Source organism: Heterodontus francisci, chromosome 4 (genome assembly GCF_036365525.1).
Source record: "Heterodontus francisci isolate sHetFra1 chromosome 4, sHetFra1.hap1, whole genome shotgun sequence".
NCBI lineage: Eukaryota > Metazoa > Chordata > Chondrichthyes > Heterodontiformes > Heterodontidae > Heterodontus > Heterodontus francisci.
In genome coordinates, this window is record NC_090374.1 from 119,538,789 (window position 1) to 119,560,001 (window position 21,213).

The 21,213-nt window shown below is 40.0% G+C and overlaps 1 protein-coding gene across 8 annotated transcripts in view; it reads right to left on the reverse strand.

Annotated features, from left to right (window-relative positions):
- agtpbp1 (ATP/GTP binding carboxypeptidase 1) overlaps positions 1 to 21,213 on the reverse strand; it is a 426,905-nt gene that overhangs the window by 192,115 nt on the left and 213,577 nt on the right. For all 8 annotated transcript variants that reach the window (XM_068030050.1, XM_068030049.1, XM_068030054.1 and 5 more), the window contains 4 exons: positions 17,504 to 18,279; positions 16,459 to 16,542; positions 16,263 to 16,349; positions 5,867 to 6,015 (listed from right to left, as the gene is read on the reverse strand). In XM_068030050.1, coding sequence (XP_067886151.1) covers positions 5,867 to 6,015; positions 16,263 to 16,349; positions 16,459 to 16,542; positions 17,504 to 18,279 — 1,096 coding nt within the window. The remainder of the gene's footprint in view (positions 1 to 5,866; positions 6,016 to 16,262; positions 16,350 to 16,458; positions 16,543 to 17,503; positions 18,280 to 21,213) is intronic.

Genomic DNA, 21,213 nt, shown 5'->3' on the forward strand with positions numbered 1-21,213 from the left:
AACTCAGGGACTAACTCATTTAAACAAAACTCAATTGGGGTCAGTTGGGAGGTGAACAGTGGGAATTACCCACATCCCTTCCCTTACCACCTGTCCGTAACAGTATTTATGCAACATTTTAGTTCAGTTCACTTAGGGCAATGCCAAAGTCATAAATACAAAGCAAAACGTCTAAAGATGCTGAAAATCTGAAATAAAAAATAATTGGAAACACTTAGCAAGTCTGGCAGCCTCTGTGGAGACAACAGATGAGTTAATGTTTCAAGTGTAACTCTTGTCAGAAGTAAAAGAAATTAGCAGCACATTAAAGAGAACAGAAAAAAGGGAAAGGGGGAAACAGGACACCAATGCAAGGGGAAGGTAGTAGGATGGTCAGTAAAGTGCCTAAATAAGAAACAGGAGATGGGTAAATCATGGAAGGATACAGCACAGACATATATACTGGTGTACATCATGCCTTTGCCAGCTATTTGAAAGAACAATCCAATTAGATGCGCTCCCCTGCACTTTCCCCATAGCCTTGCAAATTTTTCCATTTTAAGTATTCATCCAATTCCCTTCTAAAAATTACTATTGAATCTAGTGCCAGCATCTGCAGCAGTATATTACAGAACATAACAACTTGCTTATTTTTTTTCCTGTTGCTTTTGATTCTTTTGCCAATTATCTTAAATGTGTCTCTTTTGTTTACTGACAATTCTGTCACGGAAAAAAGCCCCTCCTTACCCTTCACAATATTGAACACCTCCATCAAATCTTCCCTTAACCTTCTCTGCTCCGAAGAGAACAATCCCATCTCCACAAAACTGAAGTCCCGAATGGTACCATTATAGTAAAATCTCCTGTGCACCTTCTTGTTAAGTAAGGGGGTGGAAGGTTATCGGGGGTAGGTGGAAATGTGGAGCAATCAGTTCAGCCACGAACGTGTTGAATGGCGGAGCAGGCTCGAAGGGCCGAGTGCCCTCTTCCTGCTCCTAATTCATATGTTCTCCAAGGCCTTCACATTCTTCTTAAAATGTGGCACCCAGAAGTAGACAATATGCCAGATGAGGACTAACCAGTATTTTATCAAGGTACAGCATAGCTTCCTTGCTTTTTACTCTTAGTCTCTTTTTACAAAGCCAAGGGCTTCATATGCTTTTTTAACAGCCTTCTCAAACTTGTCCTGCCACCTTCAAAGATTTGTGTACATATACCTTCAGGTGAATCTGCTCCGGCACCCCCTTTAAAAATGTATCATATAGCTTATATTGCCTCTCCTCATTCTTCCTACCAAAATTAATCACTTCACTGCATTAAATTTCATCTGTGTCATGCGTCTGCGTATTTCACCAGTCTATGTCCTCCTGAACTCTTACTATCTTCCTCATTGTTAATGATATTTCCGAGTATTATCACATCTGGAAACTTTGAAATTATGCCTTGTATACCCAACACCGGGTCATTATTGTAAATCAAGAGGAGCAGTTTTTGACCCTTGGTGGCCACCACTGTATATTTCCCTCTAATCTGCTAAACAATAGTTCACCACTACTGCCCACTTTCTGTCCCTTAACCAATTTTATATTCATGCAATCACTGCACATTTAATACCACAGACTTCAATTTTGCTAACAAGCCTATTATGTGCTCCTTTATCAAACATCTTTTGAAAATCAAACACATCATCAACCAGAGAACCTTCATCCATGCTCTCTGTTACTTCATCAAAGAACCCGATCCAGTTCATCAACATGATTTGCCTTTAACAAATCCATGCTTGGTTTTCATTGACTGACCCAAATTTTTCCAAATGCCAACTAATTTTTTCCTGATTATTGTCTCAAAGATTCCCCATCATCAACTTTAGGGTGACTGGAATCAGTTGCCAAGTTTATATCTCGCCCCTTTATTGCACAGGGGTGTAACATTTTCAAACCTCCAGTCCTCTTGCTCGATCTTTGGAGGACTGGTAGATTGTGGTCCAAGCCTCCACAATTGCCACCCTTACTTCCCTCAGCAATTTAAGATGCCATCCCATTGGGACTGGGTGATTTTTCTTCTGTGACTGCCGCCAACCTTTCTAGTAGCTCTTTATCTACTTTTATCTTATTCAATTTATCTACTACCTCTTGCTTTACTGCTATATTGGCAGCATCCTCTTCTATAGTGGAAAGGAATGCAAAGTTCTCTTTATAATCTCAGCCCTGCCCTCCATCTCCACAAGATTTTCGTCTTTTCAGCTCCATTCTTCCTTTGATTACCTTTTTACTATTTGTATGTTAAAAAAGAGACTTTTGGATTCTCTTTTATGTTACTCGCTAATCTATTCTCATACACTTTTTGTCACTCATTTCCTTTTCCAGTTCTCTTCTGTACTTTCTGTATTCAGCTTGGCATTCCACTGTATTATGAACTTGACATTAGTCATAAGCCTCCCTCTTTTCTGTTTCATTTTAATTTCTACAACTTTCATCATCCAGGGAGCTCTGGCATTGGTTGCTCTTCCTTTCCCCCTTGTGGTAATGTCTGTACCTAAACTAGATCCTCTGAAGGCCTTCCATTGCTCATTTACTGTTTTACCTGCCAATCTTTGATTCCAATCCACCTGTGCCAAATCCATGTTCAACCCACAAAAATTAGCCCTCGTCCAGTTAAGTATATCCATATTTGATTTTTTTCTTGTCCTTTTCCATAACAAATCCATATAAATGGTGAAATAATATTAACACGTGACAATAGGAGTCACAATAGGAGAAATTAAAGCCATTTACAAGACATAGGGAATGTGTGAATACCTGAGAGGGCGTGGGGTAAGGCAGGTAGAAATGGAAGCAGGCAAAGCAAGTTTCAACCATCCAAAAGCCAGGAAGATTAAAAAGGAAGTGTTTTAAAAAAAAATGCAGAGTGCAGATCACAATGTTCCAACAGAGAGTGTCCACCCCAGCAATTAACCCATATCTGTCTTACACAAAGAGCTGACAAAACCGTCCTCACACCACCAGCATGTGTCTTCTGCCTGGCTCATGGACTATTGGAGCCTGCTCCACTTTTCTTCTTTGTCTGCCGCATGCGAGTGTGCCCACACACACATGCGCCCTGTACTTTTCTTTTAATCTGTAACTTGTTCCAAAACTGACAAAGGGTTACACTTAATATGTTAACTTATCTGTTCTCTCCACAGATGCTGACTGACCTGCTGAGTGTTTCCAGAAAATTATTGTACTTTGACTATTCCTCACATCAGACCCAAAGAGCATTTTTGTCTCACTGGCGAAGGGGCATCATAAGATCTTTCTAGAAAAATTAGCAATCAAAATCTTAATATTTTTGAAGTAGTGAATAATTGAAATACTTATACAGAGCTAAATTTGCTAGAAAAATAAAGTACCTTAAGGGTGATTTGATCTTACTACATCTTGCTGAAGCTAAGTGTCAATGAAGGAAAGGCTGTTCACAATATATCAGTTTGTGTTCCAGGTTCATGTTGAATCCCTAACCATCCGTTCAAAAGTAGATAACTTTACAGAAACATCATCTAGAAAGATAGTTTTTGTAAACTAACTAAAAAAAATTGATGCAACTTTAATTATCGAGATGGTTCTTAACCACAAACGTACACACATACTTTACAGAAGTTGCAGATGTTTAAAGTACAGACGATGAGTAGGATTGTGCTCGGCCTGGAAATAGAACTCTAGTGAAAGCAACTCAAATGGCAAGACTAGTTCAATAAGCTGAAATGCCACTGAGGTTCTGTAAAATGTGCTTATAAAAGGGGGCTACATTTTAAGGCATGCAGGCTCTTTGAATCAGACTACCTCCTACATCTACACTACAAATTCATCCATTAAATCTGCTTGGAGACCAGCTGACTAAATTACCAGGTCTAGACTGGAGTGGGGACTTCTGTTTCATATTCCTAAGTCATTTAGTTATAAATCCAGACAAAAGTATTTGGTGAGAATTGATCTGGGAAATAAATGTCGGGGCTGTATAACTGCATGGAGCTCCAAGAACAACCAGGGGCCCCAAGCCAGCTGTTGAGCGTCATTGGTTGACTCCTCGGAATGTAGCCACAGCTTTGGAAACCCATTGATTGCTACTTCCTGAGGAACGTTGTAGGGTGTCAGAATCGCTAATTTAGTGGGTTCCATTCTCAGCTAATGTTCAATTCACAGGAGTGCAGGGTCCATACAGCCTCCCGCGCTCATTGCTTCCCAGCTCTCAATGGCTCCTCTACAGATAACACAGGTGCTTCCAGTTTTGTAATATATTTATAGATCTATTTTAATTTAATGGATATATAAAAAATCACAGTCACTGAGGCCACAGAAAGTGATTTGATTTCATTCATTTGTTTTCATTCATTTGTTAAAATTGCTAAAGGCAAAAATAAATGTTCTGCAACTCAACATTTGAGCTGCAAAACCCTCTGGCTAAATTTTTACCTTATCTTTTCTCTTTCCATACGCTACTATGTATTTCCAGCATTTTCTGTTTTAATTTTCAACATTTTGTTTCTAAAAATATTTATCTATTTATGCATCACACAAATCATGATACTGTGCTGCACCTGTGCTGAAGCTGAGTGTGCCTTCAATAATATACTTGTTATGCTTTAAACCTTGTGAAGTTGCATGCAAACTCCTCCAGCAATAAACATATTTTCCTACTTAAAAACATTCTAATTAGTGTCAGTTTAGGAATTATGTCTTTATTTTAAACTGTAAGCTGATCCATCTGCAATCATCTAAGCAAGGATATTCAGAACAAATTTATTGAGCAGATTGAAATTCACATCCTTTAAACTATCGTTGATCAAGTCCACAGTGCAAGATATTATGCCATGGTTATGCATTGCATTCCAGATTGTAGCCATACGAAACAGCTGTCTCTGACACTGCCTCTCACGAAGCTGCCTTTTCACGATTGTACATAAACAGATTTGATACCAGATTAAATATGTAGCATTTATTATCATTGCCCAGTAAAATGTAGTGCCCCTGAACTGAATGGGGCTCCGACAAGGCAAATAACTTTTTGAAATTGGTTGAAGCATGAAGTAGCCACAGCTCTGGAGAATATTCTTTGACCTGGTCCAGACATTTCCTCACCGATTACTGGCACAGCGCTCCCAGACCAGCAGAAAATATGGCTGAAATGTTCCCCACACTCTAATGACGGATGATGTAACTTCACCCTCCTTTGAATCTTAACCCTCTTCCAGCTATACCCAATTGAATTATCACTTCTGTTCTCTAACCTTAGTTTTGATTTTTCAATGACTTATTTGGCGATATCTCAAGGTTCTACAAAATCAGGCATTACTATTTTCCTTAAATTCTTTTTAACCTTCCAAAATGACATTATATACAAATTGAAGGATTTCATGCAATCACTTCAACATTTAAGTCATTATTTTGGATACCAATGCATATTTCATCAGCTACTTTTGTTGCCACGAATCCTGCACCCCTCCCATTAATTCCTGTTGCAAATCACTGACTTTAAATAATTCCTTATCTGATAAATGGGAGACCTTAGTCTGCAAAGCAATTAGTTGTACTGCTCATCAATCTCATATCAAAAATGAGATTTTTTTGTAGTAATACAAGAATAATTGAAAAATAAGTCTGAAATATAGGTGACTTTGAAAGGTGAACAAGCAATCTCTTAATTACCATAGTGTGGTACAAGGGCTGTTTGTCATACTGTGAATCTTCTGATATTTGCCATCATACCCACATGGGATGCGACTGGGTGTTGGAGCAAAAGGATATTGTTCATATATATCATGTCTGTGCTGTTGTTTAATAATTGAGGTTACAAAAGTAATGATAAATTAATACGACATCAACAGTCAAAAATAAATGCAATACCTTACCATAGTTAAACTGACTATTGGACTTTTCACAGTTGATGATGTTGAATCGATAAGGAACAGCATTTCGCATTCCACTCACTTCGAAGTAAAACCACTGGTGGTGGTGATTGCTATTTATATCAGAGTTAAGTATGAGATCATACTCAAACCTAGAAACAAATAATCATAATTTAGAAAGGCACAAATTAGTTCACAATAACTTGTATTGACAATGTTACTAACAGAATTGATAAAGGGGAGTTGGTGGACGTGGTATACTTGGATTTTCAGAAGGCTTTTGATAAAGTCCCCCACTAGGGGTTGGTTAGCAAAATCAAAGCACATGGGATAGGAGGTAATATACTGGCATGGATTAAGGCTTGGTTAACAGGCAGAGAGAAGAGACTAGGCATAAACGGGTCATTCTTCTGTTGGCAGGCTGTGACTAGAGGGCTACCGCAGGGATCAGTGTTTGGGCGCCAGCTGTTCACAATATATAGATCAATGATTTGAATGTGGGGACCAAATGTAGTACGACACAAAACTAGTGGGAATGTGTGTTGTGAGGAAAATGCAAAGCGGCTTCAAGGGGATTTGGACAGACTTAGTGAGGGGGCAAGAGCTTGGTCAAAGAGGTAGGTTTTAAGGACAGTCCTAAAAAGGGAAAGCCAGGTAACAGGGGTTTAGGGAGGGAATTCCAGAGATTCAAGGACAGTCAGCATGAATTTGTTAAGGGAAGGTCATGTCGTGACTAACCTGATTGAATTTTCTGACAAGCTAACAAGAAGGGTCGATAAGGGTAGAGCATTAAATGACGTCTACATGGATTTTAGCAAGGCTTTCGACAAGGTTTCATATGGCAGTCTGGTCAGAAAAGTAAAAGCCCGTGGGATACAAGGGAAAGTGGCAAGTTGGATCCAAAATTGGCTCAGTGGCAGGAGGCAAAAGGTAACTTGCTGGCGGGTGCTTTTGTGGCAGGAAGGCTATTTCCAGTGAGGGCCCACAGAGCACAATACAGGTCCCTTGTTTTTCATGGTATGTATCAATGATTTATATTTAAATATAAGGGGAATGATTAAGGAGTTTGCAGACAATACATAAATTGGCCATGTGGTTGATAGTGAGGAAGAAAGCTGTAGGCTTCAGGAAGATATCAATGGACTGGTCAGGTGGGCAGAAAAGTGGCAAATGGAATTCAGTCCAGAGAAGTGCAAGGTGATGCATTTGGAGAGGACAAACGAGGCAAGGGAATACACAATAAATGGTAGGATACAGAGAAGTGTAGAGGAACAAGGGCACCTTGGAGTGTATGGCTGCAGATCTCTGAAGAGAGCAGTTAGGTCGATAAGGTGATTATGAAGGCATACGGGATATTTTCCTTTGTTAGCTGAGGTATAGAAAAAGAGCGGGGGGGAGGGGGGGGTGGTTATGCTAGAACTACATAAAACAATTGTTTGGCCACAGCTTCAGTGCTGCGCACAGTTCAGGTTATTGCATTGCAGGAGGCATGTGATCACATTAGAGAGGGTACAGAGGAAATTTATCAGGGTGTTGTCAGGACTGGAGAATTTTAGCTATGAGGAAAGACCGAATAGGCTTGAGTTGCTTTTCTTTGGAACAGAGGAGGCTGAGGGGAGATTTAATTGAGGTGTATAAAATAATGAGATGCATAGATAGAATGCGTAGAAAGGACCTATCTTCCCTTAGCAGAGAGGTCAATAATCTGAGGGCACAGATTAAAACTGTTAGAAGGATAAGAGGGAAGTTGAGGATAAGTCTTTTCACCCAGAGGGTGGTGGTAATCTGGAGGCTGAAAAGGTGATAGACGCAGAAACCCTCATTGCATTTAAAAAGTACTTGGATATGCATTTGAAGTGCCACAACCTACAAGACTATGGACCAAGAGCTTGAATGTAGAATCAGGCTGGATAGCTTTTTTTTCGACTGGCACAGACATGATGGACTGAATGACCTCCTTCTGTGCTGTAAACTTCTATGATTTTAATCAATTGTTCCAGTCTATAAATGGGAACATCTTCGTCACCAGGAACTTGGAAGGTATGGGGTCCAATGGCTTCAGACAGAATGAAAACACAAAGATAAAACTGAATAGCCCCACTGGAGTTGGGAGATTGAATGAGGGAGCAGAGATCACATGGTCAGAGTTAAGTAGAAGCAGTGATAGTGAGAGTGGAATTAGATTTGAAACTGGGAAAAATGTTAGGAAAAATCAAGGGTAGAATTTTCTCACACCTGGGCTGATGGGCTGGGAGGTGGGTGGGCCAGCCAAGTGACATCAGGATGGAAGCCTGACGTGTTCCTGTCACTGTTGAAGTTTCCTGGAGGACACTGGGCTGCTGGATGCAGACCGCGCTTATTGGCGGCAGGCTGGTAATTAAACCTGTTTAGCAGCCAATTAACAGATATTTTCCGGAGGTTTTAAAATTTTTCCAGGGGTGCACGTAAAGAATGGAGCTTCAGAGCCTCACCAGCTATAAGGAGAGACAGGAGCTCAGCAGCAGGTCAGTGTTGGCTGTAGTTGGCAGCCATTGCAAGCAGTAGCATTACAGTACAGGGAGGGTGAGAGTGACAAGCTGGAGACAGGGGCAAACTTGGCAAACGCATCAGAAGCAAAAAGATTGATGCGTCTCTCCGAGGTGCGTCTTATGCATGCAGAATAAAGGGAATGAGAGACTTTGAGAGGTGAGTGCTGCAAATTACAACAGGTCTCATATCTCCTCACAGCTGCCACTGCACTAACACCACACTTGTCTGGCCTCCCTTTTAGTCTTCTCTGCTTGTGCTGCCTTAAGAGTACTGCCTCCTCTTCAAATATAACACCTGATTCTCAGGTGCCAGGACTTAACCTACCCCCCCCCCCCCCCCCCCCCACCACCTCACCCTGTCCCTGTTATTGGCCAACTCCCACATCTGTCGGCATTAATTGTATGTCCCCAGAAGAAATTCCCTTTCACCTTCCACTATCGCCTGCATTGCATCCAGATGGCAGGACTTCCTCGCTGGTGACAAAATTCTATCCCAATTACTGTGAACATGATTGGCATATTTCAAAAACAAAGGGCAGTGAGACCAAAATCAGAAACGGGAATAGAGTCTCAGATATTTTGAGATTAGAGCAGGGTGGATAACATATTAAATTCCTGGAGCACAACCAGAAGGCCAAGCCAAGGATATTGTATTTACGTATGTGCATATTATAAAAACATATAATCAATATATATATTTACAACTAAAAAATATATTAATTTAAATGGCAGCCAGGAATTAAAACATATAAAGAGCAGGCCAAAAGTGGAGCAGAAGGGCCAACAGGGGGTGAAAGCAGGGCCAGATTATGGACAGTGTGTACAGAGCATGAACGATGCTAGGATTTTAAATACATTTTCATCTAGTAGTGCAGTCTCAAAGTGGGGCCACACTCATTAATATTTTTTTCCACAGCCAGAGCAGGAATCAGGACCAATATCACCTTCATCTGAGCAAAATAAGCCCAAGAGGTCCAGGGGTGTAACAGAAGGCCCACCACCATTTTATCTGGACAATGACGGACAGGCAATCATTTTGGCCTAGCCAGCAATGCTCACATTCCAAGAACAGTGCTTTAAATAATTACTTATAAAAAATGCTGTCTTCTATATCAGTGAATGCTTTGTAAACCTGATGTGCACATCTCACACACACAATGAACATACTGCTCTTGAAAAAACTGGTTAAAAAGCTGAGCTGGGCTGTTAACATAAGACATGCATGTCACATAACAGCCCAGGTGAGCTTTTAATTAGATTTTTATAGAGCAGCAAGAATGCTCCTCCTGGTCCCACAAAAATTTTCCAGACCACTACTTGCCTGTCTGTACCTCTGATCCTTTTAAAATACAACTTATACATCAGCTCAATGTACAAGCTGCTGGAATTCCCACTCCCCCAACCAGCGAGCTGCAAGTGCTCAGCATCAAAAAATACAATATATTATACTGTATGAGAAGAGAATGCTGATTGGTTGGCAAGTGAAAGCTTGGCAGTTAACTGTCAGTCACCATAAACTGGTGCATTCTCCACGGCAACATCTCTACCAGAGTCCACTTGCCAATCAGCACTCTCTTCTCATACAGAAAAAATTTGTTGCTTTCCCTTTCACTGGTATTCTTGCAAATTGTCCAGATGAGTGCAAGACAAAAAGCTTCAACAAAATGTCTCTGTTTTTATTATCAGAACTCAGGAAACAGACGATAAAGATTCAAAAAGGGAGACCAAGGGAATCCAATTGATCAACCTCCTTAATAAAAGCAAAATACTGCAGATGCTGGAAATCTGAAACAAAAACAAAAAGTGCTAGAAATACTCAGCAAGTCTGGCAGCATCTGTGGAGAGAGAAGCAAAGTTAACGTTTCAGGTCTGTGACATGTGTGTTCAATGATAGTGTTCTGATGAAAGGTCACAGACCTGAAACGGTAACTTTGCTTCTCTCTCCACAGATGCTGCCAGACCTGATCAAGCTCCTTGGCGTTTTTGAGTAATGATAACCTAGTTGGACTGCGGAAAGCCCTACAATGTGATATAACTACACTTCCATAAGGTTTTGACAAAGTTTCACACAATCGACTATTAATGAACCTCAAAGTTGTGGAGTTTCAGGGGAAATCTTGGGAATGGATAAGAAATTGACTGAAAGTACTTGTTGAAGGAGTTATGCTAGGGTAGGAAGTATTGAGTGGGATGCCCCAGGGATTGTGCTGCGACCACTATTATTTCTTACCTACATCAAGTGGGATTTGAATTCTGACACTCAGAGCCACTGGTGAAATTTGCAAATAACACCAAACTAGATGAGACAGTAGATTCGGAGGAAGAAGTTCAAAGCTTACAAAATGATTTGCCCAAAATATATAAGTGGGCAGAATAATGATTAAAGCAGACAAGTATAAAGTGCTCTACGTGGGGGAAAAAAGATGGCTTAGTATTCCATAAATGGGTGTTGAAATAGCTAAAAATGAAGCTGAAAGAAACCTCGGAGCCTTAAAAGAGTTGAAGCTCAATATGCTGTACCAATGCACAGCACCAATTAACAAAGCCAACAAAATGTTGAACTAATAGTCAAAACAGTAGAGTACAAGTCAAACAAAGTCACACACAACCCGCATAGTGCATGGGTCAGGCAACAGCTCATGTGCTATGCCCAGTTCGAGGCACTGAGGTACAAGTGATACATTGAAACATTGGAGGCAATGCAGGAGAGAACGACAAGGTCGATCCATAATATTAGTGGTCTGAGTTATGAGAAGAATGGATAAACTTAAGCTCTTCAGCCTCGAAGAGTGGTCGGAGGGGTGACCTTATATATCCAAGATAATGAATGAATGGAAAAAGTAAATCTGAAATATCAGTTTAAACTAAATTGAGAAAGTAGGACAAAGCGACAAGGGTCCAATTACTAATAGGCAGATATCCTGAAATGCTTCTCAGACACAGTGGACAATGCATGAAATAGACTCCCAGACAGGCATAGTGGAGGTGAAACCTCAGGATTATTAAAAAACAACTGGATGCTGCATGGGAGGGACTTTTGGCTCTTATTGTATTGTTGGACTTAAATGACTCCAAGAGTAGAGCCCATTAGGGACCAACATGGCAATCTCTGTGTGGAGCCGGAGGTCATAGGTGAGGTTTTAAATGATTACTTTTCACCGGTGTTCACTATGGAGAAGGACGATGTAGGTGTAGAGACCAGGGAGGGGGATTGTGATATACTTGAACATATTAGCACTGAAAGGGAGGAAATATTAGCTGTTTTAGTGGGCTTAAAAGTGGATAAATCCTCAGGCCCAGATGAGATGTATCCCAGGCTGTTATGTGAGGCAAGGGAGGAGATAGCAGTGGGCTTTGACACAAATTTTCAAATCCTCTCTGGCTACAGGAGAGATACCAGAGGACTGGAAGACAGTGAATGTGGTACCATTATTCAAGAAGGGTAGTAGGAATAAACCAGGTAATTACAGGCCAGTGAGTCTAACATCAGTGGTTGGGAAAATAGTGGAAAAAATTCTGAGGGACAGGATTAATCTCCACTTGGAGAAGCAGGGATTAATCAGGGATAGTCAGCATGGCTTTGTCAGGGGGAGATCGTGTCTAACTAACTTGATTGAATTTTTCAATGAGGTGACTGGGTGTGTAGATGAGGGTAAAGCAGTAGATGTAGCATACCTGGATTTCAGTAAAGCTTTTGATTAGGTCCCACATGGCAGCTTGGTTAAGAAGGTAAGAACCCATGGGATCCAGGGCAATTTGGCAAATTGGATCCAAAATTGACTTAGTGGCAGGAGGCAGAGGGTAATGGTCGAGGGCTGTTTTTGCAATTGGAAGCCTGTGACCAGTGGTGTACCACAGGGATCGGTGCTGGGACCCTTGCTGTTTGTAGTGTACATTAATGATATAGACGTGAATATAGGAGGTATGATCAGTAAGTTCGCAGATGACACGAAAATTGGTGGTGTTGTAAATAGCGAGGAGGAAAGCCTTAGATTACAGGGAGATATAGATGGGCTGGTAAGATGGGTGGAGCAGTGGCAAATGGAACATAATCCTGAGAAGTGTGAGGTAATGCATTTTGGGAGGACTAACAAGGCAAGGGAATACACAATGGATGGTAGGACCCTAGGAAGTACAGAAAGTCAGAAGGACCTTAATGTACTTGTCCATAGATCACTGAAGGCAGCAGCACAGGTAGATAACGTGGTTAGGAAGGCATATGGGATACTTGCCTTCATTAGCCGAGGCATAGAATATAAGAACAGGGAGGTTATGATGGAGCTATATAAAATGCTAGTTAGGCCACAGCTGAAGTATTGTGTACAGTTCTGGTCACCACACTACAGGAAGGATGTGACTGCACTGGAGAGGGTGCAGAGGAGATTCACCAGGATGTTGCCTGGGCTGGAGCATTTCAGCTATGAAGAGAGACTGAAAAGGCTAGGGTTGTTTTCCTTGGAGCAGAGAAGGCTGAGGGGGGACATGATTGAGATGTACAAGGTTATGAAGGGCATTGATAGGTTAGATAGGAGGTAACTTTTTCCCTTAGCGGAGGGGTCAAGAACTAGGGGACATAGATTTAGGGTAAGGGGCAGGAGGTTTAGGGGAGATTTGAGGGAACATTTTTTCACCCAGAGGGTGGTTGGAATCTGGAACACACTGCCTGAAGAAGTGGTGGAGATAGGAACCCTCGCAACATTTAAGAAGTATTTAGATGAGCACTTGAAACGCCATAGCATACAGGGCTACGGGCCAAGTGCAGGAACATGGGATTAGAATAGTTGGGTGTTGTATGGCCGGCACAGACACGATGGGCCTGTTTCTGTGCTGTACAATTCTATGACTATGACTCTATAACCTTACTCATCTTGTGACTGGACTAGGGGAATGGAAATGACAGGGAACCCAAAGTTTCGGGCCCATGGAGGGGTGAAGTAGGCAGCTTGAGCCCTGAAACTCCAAATTAGCTGAACAAGCAGGGCAAATGGCAGAGGAGATTTACCAGAATGGTTCCAGGGATGTGGGAATTTAGCTACAAAGTTAGGTTAGAGAAGCTGGAATTATTCTCCTTGCAGCAAAGGAGGGTGAGGGGAGATCTGAGAGAGGTTTACAACATTATGACAGGTTTACATAAGGTTGCCTGTTACACTGCAGCCCCCTTGAAAATAAACCCGAAGCGACTACATGCCGGTAGACCAGCCAGTGGCGAGATATTGCTAGCATGTCTACCTCCAAACCCGCCTCCACCTTGGGATGAAAATTCTGCCCAGTGTGAGCAAAAAGTATTAATGGAACTAAGTATTTGCGCAATATAAAGAAGGTGTTTAATAGATATTTCATAGAATGTGCCAAACACAAATAAAAACAAGACTAATTTCTTCCACCATGGCTGGTGCAATAAAAGCACTAACTTAATTCATCAGAGTTTGATGTGGAAATTACTGAATAAACAAGCAGCTGTAACACTTGGCTTCTGGTGTCATAAATGGAGACCTCTGCTCAAATTACAATGCATAGACGATCAATGCCATTTCCAATGCCTCAAAGGAGGGTGGGGAGGAGCTGCAGAATGATCATGGAAAGGACTGGCTTTAGAAGAACGCTTCTAACATTGGTCATAAACAGCAAATCAATCATATCTGATGGTAATCGGCATCCACAAACTGGATCATCTCTATCCAACATACGAATTAGGAGCAGGAATAGGCCACTCAGCCCCTCAAGCCTGCTTTTCCATTCAACAAGATTATGGCTGATCTGATTGTAAACTCAACTCCACATTCCCGCCTACTCCCGATAACCTTTCACCCCCTTGCTTATCAAGAATCTATCTACCTCTGCCTTAAAAATATTCAAAGACTCTGCTTCCAACACCTTTTGAGGAAGAGAGTTCCAAAGACTCACGGCCTTCTGAGAGAAAAAATTTCTTCTCATCACAGCCTTAAATGGGTGACCCCTTATTTTTAAACAGTGACCCCTAGTTCTAGATTCTCCCCAAGGGAAAGCATCCTTTCCACATCCACCCTGTCAAGACCCCTCAGAATCTTATATGTTTCAATCACGTCACCTCTTACTCTTCTAAACTCCAACGGATACAAGCCCAGTTTCTCCAGGTTTTCCTCATAAGACAACCCACCCATTCCAGGTATTAGTCTGGTAAACCTGGTCTAATCTGCTTCCAACATATTTACATTTTTCCTTAAATAAGGAGACCAATACTGTAAACAGTACTCCAGATGTAGTCTCACCAATGCCCTGTATAACTGAAGAATAACCTCCCTACTTTTGTATTCAATTCCCCTCGCAGTAAATGATAACAGTCTACTAGCTTTCCTAATTACTTGCTGAACCTGCATAGTAACTTTTTGCTATTCATGCACTAGGACACCCAGATTCCTCTTAGTTTATGATCTGTGCAATCGCTCACCATTTAGATAATATGCTTCTTTTTTTATTCTTCCTGCCAAAATGGACAATTTCACATTTTCCCACTTTATATTCCATTTGCCAGATCTTTGCCCACTCACTTTACCTATCTATATCCTTTGTAGCCTCCTTATGTCCTTTTCACAACTTACTTTCCTACCTATCTTTGTGTCATCAGCAAGTTGAGCAACCATACCTTCGGTCCCTTCATCCAAGTTATTTACATAAATTGTAAAAAGTTCAAGCCCCTGCATTGATCCCTGTGGCACACCACACGACACATCTTGCCAAACAGAAAATCCATTTATGCCTACTCTCTGTTTCCTGTTAGCTTGCCGATCTTCTATCCATGCCAAAACGTTACCCCCTACACCATGAGCTTTTATTTTCCGCAATAACCTTTGATGTGGCACCTTATCAAATGTCTTCTGGAAATTTAAGTACAGCACATCCACCGGTTTCCCTTCATCCCTTCAAAGAACTGCAATAAATTGGTTGAACATGATCTCCCTTTCACAAAACCATGTTGACTTCATCTGATTAGCTTGAATTTTTTCAAGTGCTCTGTTATAACGTCTTTAAAAAAGCTAACATTTTCCCTATGACAGATATTAAGCTAACTGCCTGTAGTTTCCTGCTTTATGTCTCCCTCCTTTTTTGAATAAAGGAGTTACATTGGCTATTTTCCAATCTAATGGAACCTTCCTCGAATCTAGGGAATTTTGGAAAATTAAAACCAACGCATCAACTATCGCACAAGCCACTTCTTTTAAGACCCTAGGATGAAGTCCATCAGGACCGGAAGACTTGTCAATCCGCTGCTCCAACAATTAGCACAGTACCACTTCCCTGGTGATTGTAATTTTCTTGAGTTCCTCCCTCGCTTCCATTTCCATAATTTACAGCTATTTCTGTGATGTTACCTGTATCCTCTATAGTGAAGACCAATGCAAAATACCAGTTCAATTAACCTGTCATCTCCTTATTTTCCATTATTAATTCATCATTATTTATAGGACCAACGCTCACTTTGTTAACTTTAAAATATCTATAGAAACTCTTACTATCTGTTTTTATATTTCTCGCTAGCTTTCTCTCGTACAAATTTTTCCCTCCTTATTAATCTTTTCGTCATTCTTTGCTGTTTTTCATATGCTGTCCAATCTTCTAACTGCCACCCATCTTTGCACAATTATATACTTTTTCTTTAATTTTGATACAATCCTTAACTTTTTTTTTTAAGTTAGCCATGGATGGTGGGTCCTCCTCTTGGAATTTTTCTTTCTCATTGGAATGTACCTATTCTGTGTATTCTGAAATATTCCTGACAAATTTATAAACATTTTTTTTTAATGGAAGGTCAATAAATTATGCAACATTTGAGGGAGATGTTCCAGCTAATTCAGGTGATTTTTTTTTGGCAGAACATATCCTATCAACCTTACTTTCTGATTTGAATTGCTTTTCGAAGATTTCCAGATTCAAATTGTGAATTGAACCTCAGTGTTTCTCCATCTTCAGGTACTGGATAGCTAAATGAAAGAGGGGGATAAAAAAAAAGCATCGAGTACATACATTAGATATCATCATAGATGAACATTAAATCATAGAACTAAAACTGGCAACTTTTATTTAACTCACCTCAGGAAATCAAGATCATATACAATTTTGTCAATAATGTCATTTGCATGGATCAGTCTCTCAATATCTTGGAATATTTTTGTTCTGTGGTAAAAAAAAAGTAATGTTCCATTACATATAAATTATGTAACAGATGTTTTAAAAGACAGCAGAGTGCTAACATTAAACTAGCTATTCCAAGTTTACAATAAAACCCAAACAGATTAAGGAAAGTAAAATATTACAAACAGTGTCTGCCAAACCTTTTAAAAAAACAAATCACAGATCTAATTTACTGATTTGATTTGGAGTGCAAACATACCTTAACTAATAGACTAGAACCCTTCCCTATAATTTACACAAATAATTAAACCAGCTGATAATTATTTAAGAAAGTAAACACGTTTCAAAAAATGAATAAAAGATCCTTTGTGGATTCTGTATAGCAATTTCGTACTAAGAGCATTTTCTATATTTTTTTAAATCTGGTTACTCATCCTGTGATATTAATAGGGTAAGCAAAGAAATATCAATTGTAAACAAGACACAGCTTGGTCTCAATGTGTTTTTTTAAGAAGTGATAAAGCAAGATTTACGATCAGTGTTTAGCTCTCAACACATCTGAGCATTACAAGTAACAGGTTTAATAAATCTTCCTGTGATAGTGTAAAATTGTAACAGTATATGTATTTTAATTATTTTATGGTTGCAGTGTTGTGAAATTTCAGTGCATTATATCATAAACCATCTTTTAAGATGGAGTATTCATAAGGTGGTATCAAAATATTTTCTACTCTTCCAGTTTAATGCTAAAATGCACATCAGATAAGCCCATAAAAAATCCAGCAAGGTTAGCATTTTACATGTGGTTAAACTGTGAAACTTCTTTCCTTTCAGTCTTCCTTCTTCTTACAGTCTAAAGGCTTATGAAATCTAAGCTTTGCTTTACCAAACCACAACTTTACTACTCATCTTACTTTGCAATTTTCTCAATTCTGGTGATGCCTTTGCCTTTCCATGAGATTTCTCAACTGTATTTGCGATAGCATATCATCTGCAGGCTCACCTTTGTACACCGTAGGGTCTTTCTATGAGATGTTCCTTGAATGGAGGTGGAATATGGCCATAATAATCAGGATATGCCACTTCACTGTATTCGGGAACAGATTTAGTCTTTTTAACAATTTCAACATAAAGGTCAGAGTCATGAAGTGGTTGCAAGACACCTGGCTCCGGTAACTCAGAAATTCCTGGCTCTTCAGAACTTATAGAGGACTCATCCTCTGCATCAGTGTCAATGCCAGAGCAGCACAATTGACCTAGCTGGGTACCAACCTGTTGCCAAGATGGAGGCTGACCAAATAAAGACTTTCCACAACCAGAGAGCTGCTGACAAGTTTTGCTGCAGGTTTCCCCCAGTGTCAAAAAGCTGGGCTTATTTTCAATTCCACTCACACATCTCGTGTTCCAACACTCCACATCATCAGAAGCATTGTTACAATGCAAGGACATACGATTCAAGCCTTTTGCAATTTCATTGTTCAAGCATTGTGTAGAAGTATGTCCATTTTGTTTAGAATACCGTGAGTTGAGACTATTTTTACTCTGCTCTTTGTTCTGCGGATCTATAAGTGTTGGCAGTCTTTGGTCCTGCGTAGCTCCTTGATAAACACTGGGTAGAATTTGCTGGCTTTCTGGAGTATCTCTTTCTCTAACAGTAGCTTTAATCACTTTACTTTTTGAAGACAGCTCTTCTCCTGCTGTAGGTACAATAATGGGTCCTGGCCGCTGACCATCAGATCTTGGCACACTAGCATTGCTTTTTTCAAAAAGATTATAAGCCTAGAACAAAGAATATGGAAAATGAACTAAATGTAAATGTTGTGATTACGGAATTGGACAGATTTATCTATATAAAGTTACAGACCATACTAGACCTATGATTAAGCCCAGGTTTTTTCTTAAAACTGTTTGCAAATCTATGCATTACCCAAAAATTACAGCTGTATGTCTAGCTTTATCAATCTCTTTCATGTATAGCACCAATAGGAAGTCAACCTCAATGATTTAGTTAGTTGGAGTAGGCAACTCAAGCGAAGTCTTTCAAACCATACTTTATTCATTTAGGAGTTCAACCTAGGTGGACAATGAGGTCGTGGAAAGTATTGCAATCTTTTGTTTCCACTCTTGCTAATTTTCTCAACTTTCCTCTTCTGAAGATATCAAGTCCTTGCTGGAGTAAAGCTCCACGAGTGCTAGCTACCCTTTGCTATCTTGTCCAACTGGTAATTATTCATATATGAACTTAAAAAGTGAGGGTCAGCAGACAGATTGCCATGCCCAACCCAGTTCTTCCCAATATGCAGATACAAACTTTGAATATGTGTTATAAAAACAGAAAATACTAGAAATACTCATGTTAGGCAGCATGAAACAGAGTTAACATTTCAGATTGTATTTTGCTTGTCTATTTGTATTTGAATATGGGTTGCTAGATTATAATTGGAAATGGGAGCCATGGCCAATTCTTCCAGGAACACAAAGGCTAATCATTGCACCCTACTACAAACAAGCAATCTCTGCAGAGACCAATGGTCAAACCTGAGTTATTGCATGTCTAGCAGGTACTGTTTTATTACATTGACTCAGGCTTTGTTCCAAAGTATTCTCCAAATACCCTTGTTTAAAGAACACATATCAAAATAGGGAGATTGTGGAAGAGAATTGATGAAAAATTTAAGAGATAGAACCATTATACACATTGATAGAAAGCAGGCAACTTTTTTTCCTCACAAGGAAAGGTGATTACTGGTCAAATCTAGAATCTGCTTATTGAAGTTTGAACTAGATGCACAATTTCCCTCTGATACACACTGGATCTCTCAATTATTACTTCTCTACACAAATGACTTCAGACCAACATGTACGTTGAAGACACCAAGCATACCAAAAGCCACTATCAACTCAAGAATGGAAAAAAAAAACCTTTACATAGGATTTCATAGAATATGCAGCATAGAAACAGGCCATTAGGCCCAACCAGTCCATGCCCACATGTATACTCCACTCAAGCCTCCTCCCATCTTTCCTCCTCTAAATTTATCATCGTAACCCTCTATTCCCTTCTCCCTTATATGCTTGTCTACCTTCTCCTTAAATGCATCAACCACTTCCTGTTGTGCAAGGTTCCACATTCTCACCACTCTTTGTGTAAAGAAATTTCTTCTAAATTCCCTATTGGATTTCTTGGTGACCATCTTATATTGGTGACATCTCGTTACACTCTTCCCCACAAGTTGAAACATTCTATTTGTATTGAAATCTTTCATAATTTAAAAAACCTCTATTAGGTCAACCCTCAGCCATTTTTACTAGAGAAAAGAGACCCGGGCTGTTCATCCTTTCCTGATGTGTATCCCCACACATTGCTGATATCATCCTTGTAAATCTTTTCTGCACCCTCTCCAGTGCCTCCACATCCTTTTTACAATATAGTGCCCAGAATTGTATGCAGTACTCTAAGTGTGGTCAAACCAAGGTTTGATACAGGTTTAGCATAACTTGCCTACTTTTCAATTCTATCTCTCCGGAAATAAAGCCTAGTGCTCGGTTTGCTTTTTAAAAAAAAAATGGTCTTGCTAACCTGTGGTGCAAGTTTTAGTGATTGGTGTATTTGTACTCCAAGATCCCTTTGTTCCTCTAACCCACCGAGAATCGCACCTTCCAAGTAGTAAGTGACTTCCCTATTCTTCCTACCAAAATGTACTACCTCACATTTATCTGTATTGAACTTCATTTGCCAATTATTTGCCCGTTCTGAAAGTTTATTAATGTCCTCCTGTAATTTGTTGCAGTCCTCCTCAGTATTGACTATCTCCTCTCCCCCAATTTGGGGTCATCTGCATTTAGAAAGAGTGATTTTGATACCAAAGTCCAAATCATCATTGTCAATTGTGAACAGCAGTGTCCTAGCACTGATCCTTGTGCAACACCACTTCCCAACTTCTGCCACTCTGAATAACTTTATTCCCACACTCTGCTTTCTGTCTTGAAGCCAGCTAGCAATCCACTCTGTCACTGATCCACTGACTCCGCATTCTCAGACCTTATTCATTAGTCTATTATGGGGCACTTTATTGAAGGCCTTTTGAAAATCCAAATAAATTACATCTATTGTATTACCACTGCCTATTGTCTCTGCTACCTTCTCAAAAAATTCAACAAGGTTGGTTTGCAAGATTTTCCCTTTTGAGGTCCATGCTGATTATTCATAATATTTTTCTTTTCTATGTATTCCTCTATTCTCTCCATTCTTTTCCCTACTACCGATCTTAAGATGACTGGTCTATAATTCCTTGGGAATATTCCACCCCCCTTAAATATAGGAATTATATTAGCTATTGGCCAGTCCTCTGGCGCTACACCTTTTTTTAATGAACTATTAGAAATGTGTAATAATGCCTCGGCTATCTCTTCCCTAGATTCTTTTAAAATGCTATGTTCTTAAAGTATGTCTCTTTTCTGACCCTCAATTGTTCCCTTATGTCTTTATTCATTTGTGGAGTCACATTAGTGTTTAGTTTGTTCTTTTCTTTTTGTGGAATATATTTTTCCTGCACTCTGTTGAACACTGTTTTAAATACAAACATATGAATTAGGGACAGGAGTAGGCCAGGCAGCCCTCGAGCCTGCTCTGCCATTCAATAAGATTATGGTTGATCAGATTGTAACCTCAACTCCCCATTCCCGCCTACCCCCAATAACCTTTCATTCCCT